The sequence below is a fragment of the Trachypithecus francoisi genome, unplaced genomic scaffold, assembly GCF_009764315.1.
Source record: "Trachypithecus francoisi isolate TF-2019V2 unplaced genomic scaffold, Tfra_2.0 Lachesis_group2, whole genome shotgun sequence".
Classification (NCBI taxonomy): domain Eukaryota; kingdom Metazoa; phylum Chordata; class Mammalia; order Primates; family Cercopithecidae; genus Trachypithecus; species Trachypithecus francoisi.
Genome location: NW_022681465.1, coordinates 835,809 through 853,879, shown reverse-complemented (window position 1 = coordinate 853,879; position 18,071 = coordinate 835,809). Strand labels below are relative to the sequence as shown.

Sequence of the window (18,071 nt, the reverse complement as noted above, 5' to 3'; positions counted from 1 at the left end):
TTCTGTCATATGTGCAGGTGTGCGTGCATTTCTGTCGTGTGTGCACATGCGTTTCTGCGTCCTGTGTGCACGTGTGTGTGTTTCTGAGTCGTGTGTGCAGGTGTACATGTGTTTCTGTCGTGTGTGCACGTGTGCACACGTTTCTGCATCGTGTGTGCACGTGTGTGTGCGTTTCTGCATCGTGTGTGCACTTGTGTGCATGTTTCTGCATCGTGTGTGCACATATGCACGTGCATTTCTGTGTCATGTATGCACGTGTGCACACGTTTCTGCGTCGTGTGTGCACGTGTGCGTGCGTTTCTGCATCGTGTGTGCACGTGCATTTCTGTGTCATGTGTGCACACGCCTGTTGCTGTGTCACACGTTGCCTGTTTTCTCCTGGATGATCGCTGGGAAGCACACTGAGGCATCCTCACACACCCCGGTACATTTCCCCTCATGTCCCGACACCCCACCGTGATTGCACCTGAGGAAAGCAGTGGTTCTCCCCCAGCCCCGTGTCCAGCCCTGTCCTGTCCACCTGTGTAGAAATGGCTTTATTTTGGCGGTTTGCACCTGTGTCCACTTGCGGCCGGATTCCTACATTGCCACAACCTCATCACTCTTTCATCTCAGAGCTCTGCTGCCTTCCCCGTCAGCGGCCTTGGCCTTGCGAGGGGCTGGGCTGTGGGTCAGACGTCCCTGTGCTGAAAGCTTTGGGGCCCACCTCTGCGGTGTCAGCACCCGTCTACCAGCTCTGGGTGGGCGCCGTGGCCTTTGCAGCTGTGCTGTCTCTGCTGTGGTCTGTGGCGATGTCACATGTGTCTCCCGGGTCATGCATGACCCCTGGGTGTTGGGTGTCTCCTGGGTCGTGCGTGTTCCCGGACTGTGCGTGTCCTGGTGAGCTTCCTGTTGTGTACGGCACATCTGAGTGCATCTGAGGGCATTTTGGGTTTAGAAAGTTATCCCAGAAAAGCCATGAAACCGCTCAAAAGGATGCCTGAACCCAGACCTTCTCTCCAGCTGACTGCGTTGCAGGCTCCCCCAGCTCTAGGGGACGGCAGGGGCAACCAGGGCCAGCGAATCCTATTCATCGTCCTGACAGCTTGCAGCCTCAGTCCCAGAGAAACTGGAGGGGAGGGTCCATCCGGGGACCCAGGTGCAAGCTGGTCTCACCCTTGACCCTGTCCAGACCCAGTGGCCCCTGCCAACCTCCTTTGTGGCTTCCCAGCCTCAGCGTCCTCATGGGCTTAGCCATCGGCCGGTGTGAGAGGAGGCTGTGGCTGGCCCCTCTAGGCAGGTAGTCATGCAGCCTTGCGCTTCCCAGCCTCAGGCAGGGCCATCATTTGCCAACACCTTGGCAGCTGGGGCCCGTACTAACCCAGGATCACTCATCCCTGGGGCCTCTGGAGACCAGGAAGGCACAAAGAGCCTGCCAGGGCAAGGGGAGCAGCAGGGCCCCGACAAGGGCTGGGGCTCAGCTTTCGAGGGTCCGTCCGACAACCTGCACCCGCCACACTGCACCCCCCTGTGCTGCACCCCTGGCCACACTGTGCCCCAGCCACACTGTGCCCTCTGTGCTGCACCCCCGGCTATACTGCACCCCTGGCCACACTGCACCCCACACGCTGCATGCACCCCTGGCCACAGATCCTTCGTGGACTGACTCTCGGGGCTGCACCTCCAATGGGACTGTGGCTGAGGCGACTGGCACCCGACTCAGACGCCCAGACCCCATTTATGGGCTCTTTGGTGAGAGGCAGCTCCCACAGGCTTGCTGGGCTCCCACATCACCCACAGGGCTTGTCGTGCCAGCTACTGCCTGGAAGACAGACCAGCCCGCCGTCCCCTGCTGCAAACCTGCCACCTCCTGCAGCAGCGGGCTATGTGGTGTGGGCTTGTGTAGACACCCCCAGCCAGCTGCTGGCAGGTCCTGGTGACCAGGGCTGCTCTGATGGGTCAATAGCCATGGGCAGGCAGCACTGACCTGTGCCATGCCCGGGAGGCCGGGGGCCAGAGCCTCTGGCATAGACAGTGCCCTTGTCCTGAGCCCAGAACTCACTTTGCCAAGGGGACGTGTCCCAGGCACACGAACCAGGAGAGAGAAACTGGGTCGGCTATATTTAGCCCATACAGCGGCAGGTGGGGTTCGCGGCGCGGCCACGGTGTCTGGAGCCTGCGTGGGCATTGGCAGGGCTGGCTTCTCCCCTTGGCCGCCAGGGCCCATGTGTCCCCCAGTGCTCCTCTTCCCCCTCAGGTGTCCTTGTTTGGAGGGGACCCAGCCCCTTTGTGGATCCCAGCCCCATGCTCCTGGGCCCTGGCAGCTGCTCCTCAGCAGGCCTGGGCATGTGGGCGCGTCTGAGACGAGTCCCTGGGTGCCCTCTGTGCCGCCCAATGTGTGCTCCAGGATACACAGGAGCAGACCCAGGGCAAAGCAGTGTGGAGACGGTGCTTGTGGATGAAGCTCCTAGAAGGGCTGGGCGGGAGGTGGGAAGAGCCTGTCCAGGGGCCATCAGCCCTGCAGGGCCAGCCCCATGCGCACAACCTTGGCGCTGCCCGGACACACCAAGTGTGGTGCCAGGTACGATTCCTTCTGCAGAAAGTGGCCTTCAAACGACGGCGCATGTGTGCATGCACATGGCCACACGTGCACACACACACCTGCACATGCCTGCACACACATGCAGCACTTTCCCTGTGGTGGGTGGGGCTTGGCGGCTGTGGCTCATTTGGAGAATGATGGGAGTCCTGCCTGCTCGTGGGGGTGCTGGCACCCCAGAAGACCGGAGGAGCCCCAACTGGTCGGGGCCTGTTCCCAGAGCCAGGGCTTGAGCTGCTCAGGCACTTGGGGGCTGAAGCTTGGCCCCCTGCTCCAGCACGGCCACCTCCCCAGTGCGGAGCCTGGGACCAGCCTTGGGGTGTGCCAGCCTTGGCTGGCCATGAGGGTCAAAGTCTGGGGGAGCAGACAGCTGTGACCTGAGCCCAGGGAGGGGTTGAGGCTGAGACCCAGTCCTGGGCAGCCTGGTCGGCTGACTGGGCACTGTGGGTGGGCGCCGTGTGGCAGATTGTCCTGTTGGCAGCAGCTCAGGTGGCCAGGACCGGGACCCTGGCCTGAGGGGAGGCTGAGGGATTCTGACCTCCCCGCCTCCCAATTCACCTGCAGCCGCAGACCCTTGTGACCCCGGGCTTCCCCCAGGACTGCTTCTGCATCTCTCCCACCCTCAAACTGTCATTCCCTCCTGCAGCCTGGACTCCCCTCGGGGGGGGTCCCTATGATCCTGGCACAGGGTCCTGACCTCCCAGGTGTGCAGGAGCAAGGGGTCTAAACTCACACCCTTGTCTCAGGAAGAGAGAGGGGGCAGGGCCACCAGGAGGGGCTGGGGACACTAGAGATTTTCCTTTAATTTTCAGGAAAAGCAAGGGGTGGTGGGCAGCAGGCCTGAGGGGTATCGGCTTGCTTTTGTTTTGCATTTTGGAGAGGGGGATGCCCACTGTCACTTGTGGGAGCCTCTGCCTCCCTCAGGAGCTTGGGGACCGCGAGGAAGTGGCCTTAAGTACCACAGAAAGCTGCTGACTCTGACAGGACTTGCAGAGAAAAAGTCCACCGATTTCTGTTTTCGGGGCAGGTTGCCATGGCTCCACCGGCGTGGCGCCAGCTCGGGGTATCTGCGAGCCTTTGTTTAGTCCTCGTTGCCATGGCAGCGCTTGTTTGTTTTGATGTTACTATGTGTTAAATCTTAAACAAATTTCTTGCAGCCGTATGCCAGGTTTTTGTTGAAGACTACCGTTAACCCAGACAATGACTCCCTCCTGCAAAGAGCACGCACTGGCAGCTTCAAAATATTAATTAATGGAGGCATGAGGTGCACAAGTGGGATCGGACCACGAGCGGTGGGAGTGGGGCCCAGCAGGGCCATGGACAGTGAATCTTCCAGCACCTCCTTGAGCCTGGGGAGGGGCCCATGCCATGGGTGCCTTGGGACCCCTGGGGTCAGGCTCAGCCGCTGCCTCCCCACCTGCACCAAACACCACCAGCCTCTGGGCAAGGGTCTGCCAGCCTTGCAGCCTTGCCTGGCCCCCTGTGGGTCCATCTAGCCAGGTGGGGGCACCCTGCCAATGAGGCAGAGGAAGGAGGGGCCCCCCGTGGGTCCACCTAGCCCAGGTGGGGGCAGCCAGCTGATGAGGCAGAGGAAGGAGGGGCCCCCTGCGGGTCCATCTAGCCCAGGCGGGGGCACCCGGCTGATGAGGCAGAGGAAGGAGGGCTGGGCTGGGGTCTCGGCTCGCTGGGAGCCCCAGCCTCCCCCAGGGCCCATGCTTGTGTGCTGGGTGTGGTGTGTTTTCCCAAGTAAATGCACTGACATTTCCTGCAGACACCTGGGCGGAGACTGGGTGGTAGCTTGGCTTGGGGGTTAGACTGATACCTGGACGCAGGTTAGGAGGAAACCAGGGACAGTGGGGGCCTGAGAGCAGCAGGGCCGGGCTCCCTGGGGTCTGTGGTCGCCCCGAATGGGGAGGACTGCTGAGCCTGGTACACTTCCTAGGCCAGCCAGCACTGGGGTCTGTGGTCACCCCGAGCATGGAGAGCTGGCAGGACACTTTGTCCTAAAGTCTGCAGACTGTTCCCAGTACGGAAGCCGATCCAACCATCTCCCAGGAGCAAGACCCAGGTTTGGAGAGAATCCAGGTCACAGCGTGTTTGGAGGGCAGCCACCACAGGGCAGGTGAGGTCCTCAGGGTGCTGTTTGTGACGTCCTCCTGTCTGTCCATCTCAGAAAAGCAGTTGTCAGCTCCCCTGGTAGGGCTAGGAGCCTCAGGGCAGCATTGCTCCCCTCCCCCTCCCCCGTGGTACCCAGCCCCAGGGAAGGGTGGGCTGCATTCCCCACACCCAACCCTGTCCCTCCATTGCTGTGGGTGCCACCCTGTCCCGGGCTCGCGCTTGGCACCTCTGGAGCCCTCCAGCCAGTTCTGTCTTTGGGGAGCCTCTAGTGGCCACCCCTGGAAGTGCAGGATGACAGTGGCTTCTGCAGAGCGGAGCCCCTGGCAGGGGGGTCCCTCGACCGTGGGTGCGTCTGTGACTGAGGGTTCATGAGCTCGTGGCGCCGTGGCCTCGCAGTCAAGGCCTGTGGCTTCTGTGACCTGCAGGTGCAGTACTGGCAATCCCCAGTGCACTGCGTGGCGACAAGCACCCATCTCTTCTGCTCTCCGCAGCACACTGTGCGGCGCTCCGCCAGCGGTGGGTGTGGCCTTGGCTGTCCACTTTGCCCCATGAGCCTGGCCAAGCAGCACAGGTCATGTGAGAAGGTGACTTCCAAACAGCCAGAAACTGACCTCAGGTGCATAGACCCAAGCCCTGCCTGGGCCGAGACTAGGGCAGACGGAGGCAGCCGAGCCCCTGAGGCTCCCTAGAGAAGGTCAGGCCCCTCACATCTGCCCGGGGTCCCTCTGGGCCCCAAGTCCACGTCTCACCAAGGGCCACCTCTTCCTGGTGACATCCACAGGGCAGTGACCACACACGCTCCACCCACCCCTCCCCAGGAAAACAAAAAGGCTGGCAGCAACGCAAAATTAGGAGGAATCTTAGGGTGTCCCACTCAGAGGGAAACAGTGGGCGGACCACAGGCGGCCCCTGAGGCAGGGTGGGACCTTCGGTAGCCAGACCTCTGGAGCTCAGGCACCCCCCGACCCGCTGTGTGGGGGCTTCAGGGTGGGCCTGCCTAGGATTAGAGCTGGTGCAGCAATGGGAGGGCCCTGGCTCTCAGCCCACCCCAGGGCCTGAGCTGCCGTGGCCCAGTGGACATTGTCATCCATCAGCTAAGCTGAGTGGGGTGCAGGAAGGGCTCCGGTTTCCAGAGATGAGGGGAGAAGCCCTCCCAAGTGGCCAGATATCACCTCACCTGCCCCCAGGTACTCAGCTACTGGTGGAGTCACCTGCCAGGGGTGAATGGGCAGGGCCTGGAGGGCTTGTCACCGACCACCGCCGGCCCCAGGAAACTTTGCTGTAGGTCCTCTGTATCCTGCTGGGGCTTGGGGAAGGCAGGGGTGACCAACAGGCATGGGGGGGGGGCCCAGGCTGGGTCCTGCTGGACCAGGACCACTGGACCCTCCTGGAGCAGTGAGAACTCGGAGCTGACGTGCACGATGGCAATGCCAGACAGGGCTCTGCTAAGGCCATGTCCCTACCAGGCAGGAGCCTCCCCAGAAGCCCCCACTCCCCCCGCGGGACCCACCAGCTAGGGGCTCCTTCCCAGCCTCCTCAGGTCTCAGGAGCTAATGGAAGATCCCAGAGGTTGGTGCCCTGGGGGAGCCACAGCCCCTCACTCTTGGACTTGCCTAAGTACAGGGAGAGGCTGTTTTCCCCGAGATTCCCCTCCACAGCCCCCAGCTTCCCACCTGTGTCAGCCTCTGGACAGGGCACTCCAGCCACAGCAGCTGCAGGCCCAGAGAGCCCAGGGGAGCTGGTAGCTTTCTCCGGAACCCGAGTAGCAAGCTGTCATCCCACCCACTGGCCCCTGCCCCTCAGAGAGGTCACCCTGGGAGGGCATTCCTGATTCACAAGGGTGCTGGATGCATAGTCCCGAGCCCAGCAGTGCCTGTGACTTCCGCCCCGGAGGAACAGGCCTCGGTCCTCAGAGGCCTGTCCTGGCTTGAGCCCAGCTCCTGGAGGCCCCAGGCCGGGTCCCAGTGTCTCCTGAGAGACCGAGCCAGGCCCAGAGGCCAAGGGGACTCAGAGCTTGGGAAGTTAAGTCCAGGCCCCACAGGGCGTCATGTGTGAGCAGTGGCAGTGCCTGGCTGGGCCGGCTTCCGGGCAGCACGCGGGGCTGGGGAGCGCATGGGCAATGAAGATGCCGAGCTCTGCACTCGGAGGCTCCTCCAGTACCCTGGTCTCTGGAGAACAGACCCACTCTGTGTCGGGAGAGCCAGGCAATCAGACTAAGTGTCTCTGGGGAAGACACAGGCACTGCTGTCCTAGAACTCTTAGGACTGCCCCAGGCAGGGGCACCCGGGTCTTCTTGGGGAGAGTTCCCCACCAGCATAGGGCAGAGACCCAGGCGCCCTTTCCCCAAGACACTCGGGGCACGGGCAAAGCAGGTGTCCTGATCTGAATGTGGCCTCTGATGGGGGAGCCCCCTCAGCCATCCCCCTCCCCGTGGAGTGACTCATGCTGGTGGTGCCTGGCTCCAAGGCCGTCAGAAAGGGCTGCGTGCCCCAGCACTGGTCACCAAGCTGGCAGTCAGGCCTGGCGTCCGCATGTCAGCTTGGGCAGGGTGTAAATAGAAGAGAGAGCGCCTTTGATGGTCCGGGACTGACAGAGAGGCCCCAAGGGCCCTAGAGAGTCAACACCCCCACAGGGCCCAGTGGGCACTGTCAGTTCCAGGCACTGCTGGGCTGCCTGGGGTGGCCTGGCTCCTCCAGCACCCCAGGGAATGGTACGGGAGTCCAGGCTGAGCGCGTCGTCAAGGGGCTAAACCTGCCCCCAACACTGTGCACCCCCAAGCCATGGAGTGGCTCAGGGCCCCTCCGGCTCACCGGGCTCACCAGCGCCCCCTGGGGGATGCTGCTGAACAACAGCCCCCAATGACGCGGTCCTGGAACGTGCCCTGCCCGGCTGTCCTCAGCAGTCCCGGCCCCGCCCTGGGGCTCTGTCTCCCCATAGTCCCCTCCGGCCACAGCGTGAGGCCTCCGCTCACCTCCCTGGGACCCCATGAGGCGTGGGGGTCTGCGCTGTGGGAGCCCAGTGCTTGGTGTGTTTCTGAGTGGGATTTCTTCTCCTCTGGCACAGTGCGGTTCTTGATGGTGTCTGTTGTGTCTTCAGGACACGCCTGTAAAGTGTGTGGGAACCCTCAGGTGCTGTTTAAACCCAGCACCCGCTTTGGTCTGGGAACCACCCAGCGGCACCTGCGTGCCTGGCTCCAAGCCTGGCCACTTGGCGCCCACCGCGTGGTACCCTGGGCTTGTTCTCAAGGGTGGGCTGCCGTCCACGTGCGCAAGCATCACAGCACTGCGGCCACGGCTGAGGGGCACTGGATTGTTTGGGGTTTGATGAGAGCAGAACAGTGGTAAACATGTGCATTGATGTGTGAGCCTCCCTATTCATTTCTCTTGAGCAAGGACCCAGGAACGTGACTGCTGGGCCTTCTTTGGCTGGGACAGAACCTGTCCACAGTGGCTCTGCCATGCTGCTCCGCCGGCTGTGGATGAGGACGCCCCCCACCCGGCGGCCTGCTCAGCTCGAGGTGCTGGCAGTTTGTTTATTTGATGGTCTGTGCTCCCTGGAGGGTGCGCAAGGCCTCGCTGTGGTTTCCCCCCGCGCTTCCCTGAGGGCGCCGGCGCGGCCGCCTCTCCGTGTGCTTGTCTGTCCCCGCTTCCCTGGGCGCCGAGGCGGCCGCCTCTCCGTGTGTCTGTCGGCATTTCCCTGAGGGCGCCATGGCGGCCGCCTCTGGGTGTGCTTGTCTATCCGCACTTCCCTGGGGGCGCCAGCGCTACCACCTCTCCGTGTGCTTGACTGTCCCCACTTCCCTGAGGGCGCCCTGGCGGCCGCCTCTCCCTGTACTTGGCACTTCCCTGAGGGCGCCGAAGCGGCCGCCTCTCCGTGTCTGTCCGCACTTCCCTGGGGGCGCCATGGCGGCCGCCTCTCCGTGTGCTTGTCTGCATGCACGTGTTTTCTCTGAATATTGCTGCTTCACATATTCTGCCCGTGTTTTCACATGGCATTTTTTTCTCACTGCTGAGTTTTAAGGTTCCTTTGTGTATCTCAGAGACAAGTCCTTTCTCAGGCATGTCCTAGTCTGTGGCTTGTCTTCTCATTGTCTTAAGGGTGTCTTCTGAGAGCACAGTTGCGAACCTTTTGATGAAGTCCAGTTCATCCATTTTTTCCACTATAGGCCATGTTTTGTTGCCATTTCTAAGAAATCTTCGCCTAACCCCAGGTCACAGAGATCTTCTTTTGGTGTTCTTCTAGAAGTTTGCTTTAGTTTCATAATTAGGACTGTCATCTATTTTGAGTTAGTTTTCTATACAGTGCGCAGTATAGACCAAAGTATATTTTAATTTGCACAGGGATCACCAGTTGCTCCAGCTCCACTTGTGGGAGAGGCAGTCCTTTCTCTCTGGCTTGCCTCTGCACCTGTGGACATCGGCGGACGGCATGCGTATGGCTGAGCCAGACTCCCCGGACTGCGGGGCTGGCAGTGTGCCCATGCCCACGTCACTGCCACTTTGCAGTGAAGCCTGGATGAGCTTTGGAGTTGGGTAGTCAGTCCTCTGACTGTTCTCATTTCTTGAAATCGTTTTGGCTATCCCAGGCCCTCTGTTCATTGACTTCTGGAAAGGCTTGCTGGGGTTTTATGGGTCATTTGTCTCCTGAATCTTGGTCACTGTGGTGGATTCTGCAGCTGGGAGTGCCCTTGGAATGCTTGGCCCGCTGGGTGCAGCCTTTCTCGCGCTGTTCCAGAGGCTTCCCTGGTGAAATGCAGGTGGCTTTTGCAGTACTGAGCCTCATCCACAGGATCTCGTTTCAAACATTGAAAAACCCTACTTTGGGTTAGTTGTGGTAGATCTGATCAGAGGAGAAAAACTTTTCTAATTAGAATTATTATATAAGAGACCAAGAATCAGTTTAGAACCCTCTGAAATTGCCTGAATGGCCTGTGGTGGGAGGATGTTGCAAGGCGTGGAGTGTGTTTAGAGGCAGCGTGTTGTGTGACCAGGAGCTGTTCACCACACCTCCTGCACCTGGCTCTGCACCTCTGAGGCCAGGGCAGCACAGGGGCACAGCGGGGCCGCCTGGCGGGTTTTGGAGCCAGGGGGTCTGAAGTGTGGGCCTGTGCCCATGCTGCCAAGTGTCTGGGGGCGGCGGCCCCTCCTAACCATGTTCCTGTGTCGGGGACACCTCCACCTAGGACCCCAACACACACAGGCAGAGCCGGGGCCCCAGCAGGTCCTAGGACCCCCAACTCCCGGCGCAGCTGGGCGGGGCTGTGGTGGCCCCCGAAAGAGGAAGTGGGCTCTGCTCCCTAATGGCCTCCCCCACCGCCCCAGCAGAGTGCAGACCCACAGGCACCCTGTGTCAGAGCGGCCTGCAGGGCCGTGTGAGCATCCAGCTTTATAGAGGACCTGCTTCCGCCAAGCTTTCTTCCAAGACAGTTTGGATTTGCGGCCCTACCAGGGCGGCTGCCTGTGGGTGAAGCCTGTGGGTTGCTGGGCAATGGCCGCCCAGCTCTGCTCGGACCCACGCCGGGGCGGGCAGCCCTGGGCCAGTCTGCGCCCAGCCCTAGGTTGCCTGTGCCCTTGCAGAGGGAAGTCTTGCCGGACCATCACCTTTGAGCAGTTCCAGGAGGCACTGGAGGAGCTCGCCAAGAAGCGATTCAAAGACAAGAGCAGCGAGGAGGCGGTTCGCGAGGTGCACAGGCTCATTGAGGGCAAAGCGCCCATTATCTCAGGGGTGACGGTGAGCAGAGCGGGGATGGAAGGTGGGGCCTGGGGGCGGGGCCTGGCAGGTGGGTGGTGCCTGGGGAGGTGTGGTCAGGAGGGACATGGATTGGGGCGTGGCCTGGAGGGTGGGGCATGGGGAGGCGTGGTCAGGAGGGGCATGGATGGGGGCTTGGCCTGGGAGGGGTGGTCAGGAGGGCATGGCCTGGTGTGGGGTCTGGGAAGGTGTAGTCAGAAGGGGCATGGATTGCGGCCTTGGCCTGTGGGGGTGGGGTGGGTCCTGGGAGGCGTGGTCGGGAGGGCGTGGCCTGGGGCAGGGTCTGGGGAGGCTTGGTCAAAAGGGGCATGGGTTGGGGGGCCATAGCCTGGAGGGTGGGGCGTGGCTGTCCTGACAGCCCCTTCCCTCTGAGGGTGCAGGTGGTGGGGTCCCCAGCTGCATAAACCCCAGGTGGACCTGGGCAATTGTTAGGGTCGCGGCACCCCGCAGGCCCAAGGCTGCCCCAGGGCCACAAGAGATAAAAATAAGAATTAAAATTAAAAGGGGCATAAATCCCAGGGGTTTTGCCCCTTGCCCACTGCCCCACCGCTGGGAGACCTGCCCACGGCACAACCACCTCACCTGCTGGCAACTTACCTGTCCCCTTCCTCCCACTCCTCTTGCAGAAAGCCATCTCGTCGCCCACAGTGTCGAGGCTCACAGACACCACCAAGTTCACGGGCTCCCACAAGGAGCGCTTCGACCCCTCTGGCAAGGGCAAGGGCAAGGCTGGCCGCGTGGACCTGGTGGACGAGTCGGGCTATGTGTCCGGCTACAAGCATGCGGGCACCTACGACCAGAAGGTGCAAGGGGGCAAGTAGCCCCCGCTCCATGCCCCGCGGCACTGCCGGTGTCCCTGGAGCAGGGACTCTGTCACCTCGCACTTCATTACATTCCTGTGCTCACTCGGGCAGAACTCAGACGGGTGCCCCAGAGGGGGCTGGAGGGAGGCCAGGCCCAGGCCTCCCTCCTGCCCCTCCTCCTGCCAGATGCCCCCAGCACTCCCCTCTCGAACCAGGTTTGGGCCCCAGTTCACTGACCCTCCTTACACACCTGTGTCCTCAACCGTTTCCAAAGTGTCTCCCGGATCACACCACATCGGGCACATGGTTTGCAGGTCAAAGGGATGTTTTAAAGGAGCTGGCTGTCATGGCAACAGGAGGCTGTGCTGACCTCCTGACTGGCAGACACCTTCCAGGAGCCCTGAGGGTGGCAGGAGCTAATCCCAACCAGCAGGCAACTAACACGGAGTTGGCCCCACACCGGGCATGGGAGGTGTCTGTGGGGCCCGAGGTCTGTCCTGTGTGCAGTGGACACCACAGGGCCTTCCTGCTTTCCTGGGCAGAGGACAGAGTGAGGCCATCTGGCGGGGGTGCTGGGCGCCTGGCACATGTGTGGGGAAGCCGGTCACATGGACACAAGTGTGCACACATGCCTACAGGCCAGCTCTGTGCCAAGGGCAACGTCGGAAAAAGGAAAGCTGTGGGGGACGGTGGGCGGCTTCCCGGCTGACCACAGTGGCCTGGACTGTGAGGGTGGAGTCAGCTCCCTTTGCTTTCCTGAGTAGACGTGGTGGCTGTCTGTGTTCTCAGAGCAGGTCTAGGAAGATTCGGAATGTCTGGTCCCCGTGGTGTTGCCAGGCAAGAGACATGAAGTGCTGAGACACTCCTCGCCTCACTGCGTGACAAGGCCTCTGCCCAGCCCTCCCGCTTGCCCATCCTTACTAGCTGCACCCTGCTTGCTCGCAGACCTCCCATTGCCATAGCCCAAGCGCCTTCTTCAACTCTCCTGAAATGACTCAGCCTAACCTCTCCCGGCCCCTCCCCCTAGAGAGCAGGACACCAGGGAGGACCCCTAAGCCTGCAGTGTCTGTGGGGGTTTCTCTGCCAGTAGATGGCCAAACAGAGCCCATCCAGGACCCTCCACACTGCCAGGACACACCCAGGCGGCCTGCCCTTGCCTGTCTGCACCTGGGGAGAAGCTGGCACTCCTGCTCCCTCCTGGGGAGGCTGAAGGGTGTGGCTACCCACTGTCACAATGGCGCACTGCCACTGTCCCTTGGCACACAAACAGCCACAGCTGCGCGTGTGACCTGCTGGGTTGTGGTTCTGGAGTCTACCTGAGGCTGAGCCTGAGGCAGTCTTGGGGAAACGCTTCCAGAGCCTGTTAGCCCGTGGCTACGGTGAGGCTCTGGCCAGGGCAGGGGTGCCCAGGGCCAGGCTCACAGCACAGGATGGTGAGGCTCCTTCCTCACTGGCACGCATGAGCGCCACTCGCCTCCCCTGACTCCCAGGAGTGTACCTGCTGCGGCCACAGCCCTGTGGAAGGACTCCCCTACCTGAGCAGAGCAGGAGCCCCAGGGCTGGAGCTCCCAGCCAGCATGGTCCGCTGAAAGTTGGGGGTCTCCGAGGCCCCTCAACAGACTGCCGCAGGCTCATCCCCAGGTAGACCCCAACCTGAGGATGGGGAGGACCTGGCAGGCAGCTTCCATGGCAGGGCTGGGAAGTCCATGGTGTCTGGCAATAAAGACCAAGGAAAAATGAACCTCAGGCTTCGTGGCTCCCTTAGGATGCCACCTCACCAGCCTGGGGAAGGCGGGGGGTGCCCAAGCCCAGCCCTGTGCCCCACTGAACCTGGCTGGACCGCGTGTGAAAGGCAGAACTAACGTACGGAAACATTTGAAAACAACTCTGAATGCGCAGTGTGGAATCGTCCGATTACAGACGAGCAGTCACCGGAATTGCCTGATCACAGCCCATCACAACTCCAAAGCCCTTGTGTTGAAGAGGTTGAGGATGAGCTGTCACCGGAATCACCGATCACAGAGAAGCGGGTCATCAGAATTGGCCGATCACAGACAAGCAGTCATCGGAATCACCCGATCACAGACGAACGGGTCACCGGAATCGGCCGATCACAGCCCATCACAATTCCAAAGCCCTTGTGTTGAAGACGCCGAGGATGAGCAGTCACCGAACAGGGCAGCTCCCCAGGTCCCGAAGCCTGAGACCCGAAGGACCCTGGCACCCTTACACCCTCGGACTCCTGCCCTCCTCAGCCTCCCTGGCCCCAGCGTGGCTCCACCCTGGGGCGCATCTCCTGGTCAGAGGCTGCGTTTCTCCTTCTTCTGTCTATGGGCAACCCGGTCGCCACAGTCACAGCCAAGTCACACAGAACGAACGTGACTCCAGAGGACCTCGCCCTGGAGCTGAGCCTGGCGCCGGGTCAGGACGGAGGGACAGGCGGGTTGGGGTCCGCGGGTCCCCACACGGCGTGGGTGGCACAGAGGCTCGCCAGGCCTTGCTGCGGTCTGTGGGGATGAGGGACACTGAGGAGAGGGGCACCAGGACCCTGCCTCCTGGTCACTGGTTGGCCTCAGACAAGAATGGCCTCAAGAGCCAAGCGCACTGGGAGCACACCAGAAACCGGCCCTGAGCACGAGAAGCGTCTCCACCCGGCCCGGGCAGCACCCGACCCCGCAGGGAACAGGCCCTGTCACCGACGGGGAACTTCGTCCACGCGGCCAGCACCGACTCACCACAGCCCTTCCCAGACCTGGCTGGAATGACCGGAGTGGTGGGGCTCATGGCTCCCATCTTGGCCCCTGGAGGTGAGCTCCTTCGCAGAAGTGGACCCTTCACTCTGAGGAAAGTTGTGGCATGTATTCCGAACCCTAGGACATCCCTGTGGGTTTCGTGAATGAGATCGAGGCTGCTGTGGCACCCAGCCCGTCCTAGCCTGGAGCACCGTGGGCTCCTGGAGGGAGAGGCCCCACACCCCCCGCTCTCCCTCCACACTTCCAGGGTTGGTGCCCACGTGTCAGAGGCATGGCCTCCCCTGCGTCCTGCCTTCCCTCAACGGCCCCCAGGCTTTCCTCAGACATGCGGGAGCCAGGAGAGCCCCCTCTCCACTCGGCTCCAAAGCGAATCTTTGAAAACACCCACTCTGCTCCCGTCTCTGTCACCTAGCCAGGAGGGGTAGCAAAAATTAAGTCACGAGGGCATAGTGGTCACCATTGTCAGTTAGTCTGTGGAATTTGTAATTCCATCTGTGTGCTGCCTCCAAACACAGAACATTGTTTGGACAGCAGCCCCACTGCACGTAACAGACCCGTGCATCTTCCTCAGTCAGTTTCTGAATATTGTGAATTCAGGCAGGTGTGTGTTCTCTTCTGCATGTTTTTATGCACTGCCAATTAGCTTCTACTAACCATGGTTCAACAGAAAATAAATGTGTATTTCTGAATAACAGAAACTGCACAGCCTGCAAACCAGGAGAGGGACAGGTTCTGTCGGGGGTGACACCAGGAGAGAGGGACAGGTTCTGTCGAGGTGACCAGGAGAGAGGGACAGGTTCTGTCAGGGGTGACACCAGGAGAGGGACAGGTTCTGTCGGGGGTGACACCAGGAGAGAGGGACAGGTTCTGTCGGGGGTGACCAGGAGAGAGGGACAGGTTCTGTCGGGGGTGACACCAGGAGAGAGGGACAGGTTCTGTCGGGGTGACCAGGAGAGAGGGACAGGTTCTGTCAGGGGTGACACCAGGAGAGGGACAGGTTCTGTCGGGGGTGACAGGATAGGGACAGGTTCTGTCGGGGGTGACATGAGATAGGGACAGGTTCTGTCAGTGGTGACACCAGGAGAGAGGTACAGGTTCTGTCGGGGGTGACACCAGGAGAGAGGGACAGGTTCTGTCGGGGGTGACACCAGGAGGGACAGGTTCTGTTGAGGGTGACACCAGGAGAGAGGTACAGGTTCTGTCGGGGGTGACACCAGGAGAGAGGGACAGGTTCTGTCGGGGGTGACACCAGGAGAGAGCGACAGGTTCTGTTGGGAGGACAGCGCTGATCGTGTCTCAGCATCAGGAAAGGAGAAAGGCAGAGGGAGCGCATTGAGAAGGCTGTTCACACCAGAGTACTTATTCATTTTTATTTACTGCTATAGGATAAGCAACCAGGTAGTGTTCATAACAGCTAGCTTTACCAAAATTAAAGTTCAAATTATATGTTTAAAATATTGTAGCAGAAGATATATGTTTATACTGGACTATTTTTACACCTTCTAATATCCTGTCCCAAGTTTGGGCACAGATGGTGGAGTTGGGCTGGCATCATGTCGTGTGGCCGCCCCACTTGCCTGTCAGTGCCGCTCCATCCCAGACTCCAGGGGTGCCAGCTCAGGGCCGACCACAGCAGCCCTGCGTGGGCATCACCTCCTACCCCGGCCCCCACCCTGGGCTGCTGCAGCCGCCTGCTTTTGTGAATGGTGTTTTGTTGGCGCAGGGCCTGTCCTGTGTGTTCACACATGCCTGTGGCTCCTTCTGCTGTACAACTGGAGTGGGGAGGAGTTGAGATGGAGACGCCTTGGCCCTGGACACTTATCTGTCCCTCTACTGGCCCAGCTCATCTCCTCCTGTGGGCAATCACGTGTGCACTGGCCACCCTCCCACCCCACAGCATGAGGGGATGGCACAGGGGGACGATGAGGCTGGACAGTGATGTTATCAATAGGCCAGAACATCCTTCAAACACTGAACCTGCATCTTTCCTCCTCTTACTACTGAACAATTTGTGAGCTCTGGTGGTCCAGAGTGTGGCATTTGTCCCCTGGCCTGTGTTGGGGAATAATGGGCACAGCGAGATGCTTGACTTCTTTCTTTCGACCTCTTAAAAAACTAAACTAAGCCAAACCACAAAGGAAATCTGCACAACTTAAGAGAAACTTGAAAGGGAGCGTGTAACTACTAGTTTGTACTAAGGTTTTTTTCAAGAAAGGGAAACAAATTTATATATATATATATACGTGCAATATATTTTTACACTGTGTGATTAACATAAGGGAGTACTGAGGTATCACTTTATCAGTGTGACGGGTGATGTCCATGTCATGGCTGTTCTGACTCTGAAAGGCACTTCTGCCAACGTCTAAACCGCACTCACTGGGAACGTCCGCGGGGTGGGGTGGCTGTGCTGTCCCTTCTGCAGGTGAGAGGCGTGGTGTCGCCTGTTGGACTTGCTGTTGAGCCTGGCTTGCAAACCTGTAGTGAAACAGCTCATGTCTGTGTGCACATGCCCCTGTGTGTCTGCTGTCATTAACATTGTGTGTCCAGTTGGTAAAGTGACAAATAAAGGTGTTTTAAAACATGGATTTCTCTGTTCCTCAGAGCACACATGTCTGTAACAGATGATAACAGGGGATGGGTAGTGGAGGGGCCCCAGGCAGGGAGTGTGCTGAGTGCCTCCACTGGGCTGAAGCTCACAGGGCTGAGAGCCTTGTGTCCCCTTTGCCTAAGGGAGCCTCTCGCTTCCTCATCTAGACAGGAGGACTGTGAAGGAGGAGCAGGCGGACCAGCCGTCTGTCAGTTGTGAGTCCTGGTCTACACTGGCGCAGCCCTGGGTGGGGCCTAATTCACGGGGAATGGACATGAGACATGAACACTGTGAACACCACCATAGCCCCCATTAACAGGGCGACGTCATCACAGGCTGCCAACCTGAGATACTAGCCCAGTGAAACAGTTTTCCAAGATGAGGATACAATAAAGGCATTTTTAGACAATGAAAAGAGAATTTGCCACCAGCAGATGTTAAGAGAAATTCTAAATACAGAAAGCAAAGGTGATCTCAAATGGCATGTCTGGTTTGTGAAGAAAGCAGAGCAAAGAGAATAAATAGGTCAATAACTCCAAATTAACAGTGACTATATCAATACTTTGTGAGGTTAAAATGTTCCATAAAAATACTTGGGAACCCCCACAGGTGAGCAGAACAGGAGCATGGGGAGGGATGCGCGTCTCGCGCTCAAGGAACCCCAGGGGTGGGTGAGAACACGGACTAAACGCACACATGCCGTAAGAACAGAACAGAAGCGGAGTACACAGTCTCCAAATGAGCAGAGGGACATGTGGGATGACAGATCATCTAAAAGTGGCAAAAGTGGAGAGGGAAAAAATCATGGAATAGAACAAACAGCACAAAATGAGATGGCGGATTTAAACTAATTAGACGGTGGATCAATCAGATTCACTGATAAAGCAAGAGAAAGAAACGCAAAACAGGGAAACCGATAAAATAATATTTCACCCATATTTATTTGTTATTTCAGCATGGCTAATGATAGATCAGATCAGAAACTGAAAAGAAAATGGAGGCAAAGGGTGTTTTTTTGAAAGAACTGAAGAGAAAGTTCAAACAACGAATATGAAGAATGGCCAAGAATGGGCTGGGTCCCCGGGAGGCAGATGCTGAGGTGGCCTTTGTATCACAAGAGGCTCACTGATGAGGAATGCCCCTGAACAGCGCAAGGGGAGGAGGCAGGGTAGCTGGGAGGCCTCAGGGAGGCTCTGGAGATGGCCTGCTAGGGAGCTCCCTGTGGTTCGCATCAGGTGCAGGCCCTGCCTGCTTGGACACCAGCTGTGGCTGCCTGGATGAGTGTGTCCTCAGCTCCAGAGCCCAGGCACAGCCTGACAGCATGGCGGCTAGAGATGGTCTCTGCCCCTACGCTCCTTGCCCCTGGATAGCAAGGTCTTGCTTGAAGGGACACGACTGTCCCTACGTCTCTGCCACAGGGACACACACAACTTCAAATGCTGAAGCCAAATTATGTGTGTTATATCCCCCAAAATGGAAAA

The 18,071-nt window shown here is 59.5% G+C and overlaps 1 protein-coding gene across 30 annotated transcripts in view; it reads left to right on the top strand.

Moving 5' to 3' along the window:
- Window positions 1-16,588, top strand: part of TPPP (tubulin polymerization promoting protein) — a 32,009-nt gene extending 15,421 nt beyond the window's left edge. Inside the window, exons 3-7 of one of the 30 annotated variants that reach the window (XR_004429588.1) lie at window positions 10,273-10,426; window positions 11,071-14,764; window positions 14,830-14,864; window positions 14,898-14,937; window positions 15,060-16,588. Coding sequence is in view for 1 of the 30 variants with exons in the window: in XM_033178687.1 (XP_033034578.1) it covers window positions 10,273-10,426; window positions 11,071-11,265 (349 nt within the window). In the remaining 29 variants the exon portion in view is untranslated. The other 29 variants (XR_004429595.1, XR_004429593.1, XR_004429587.1 and 26 more) reach the window with 29 other exon arrangements.
- The last annotated feature ends 1,483 nt before the right edge of the window (window positions 16,589-18,071 follow it).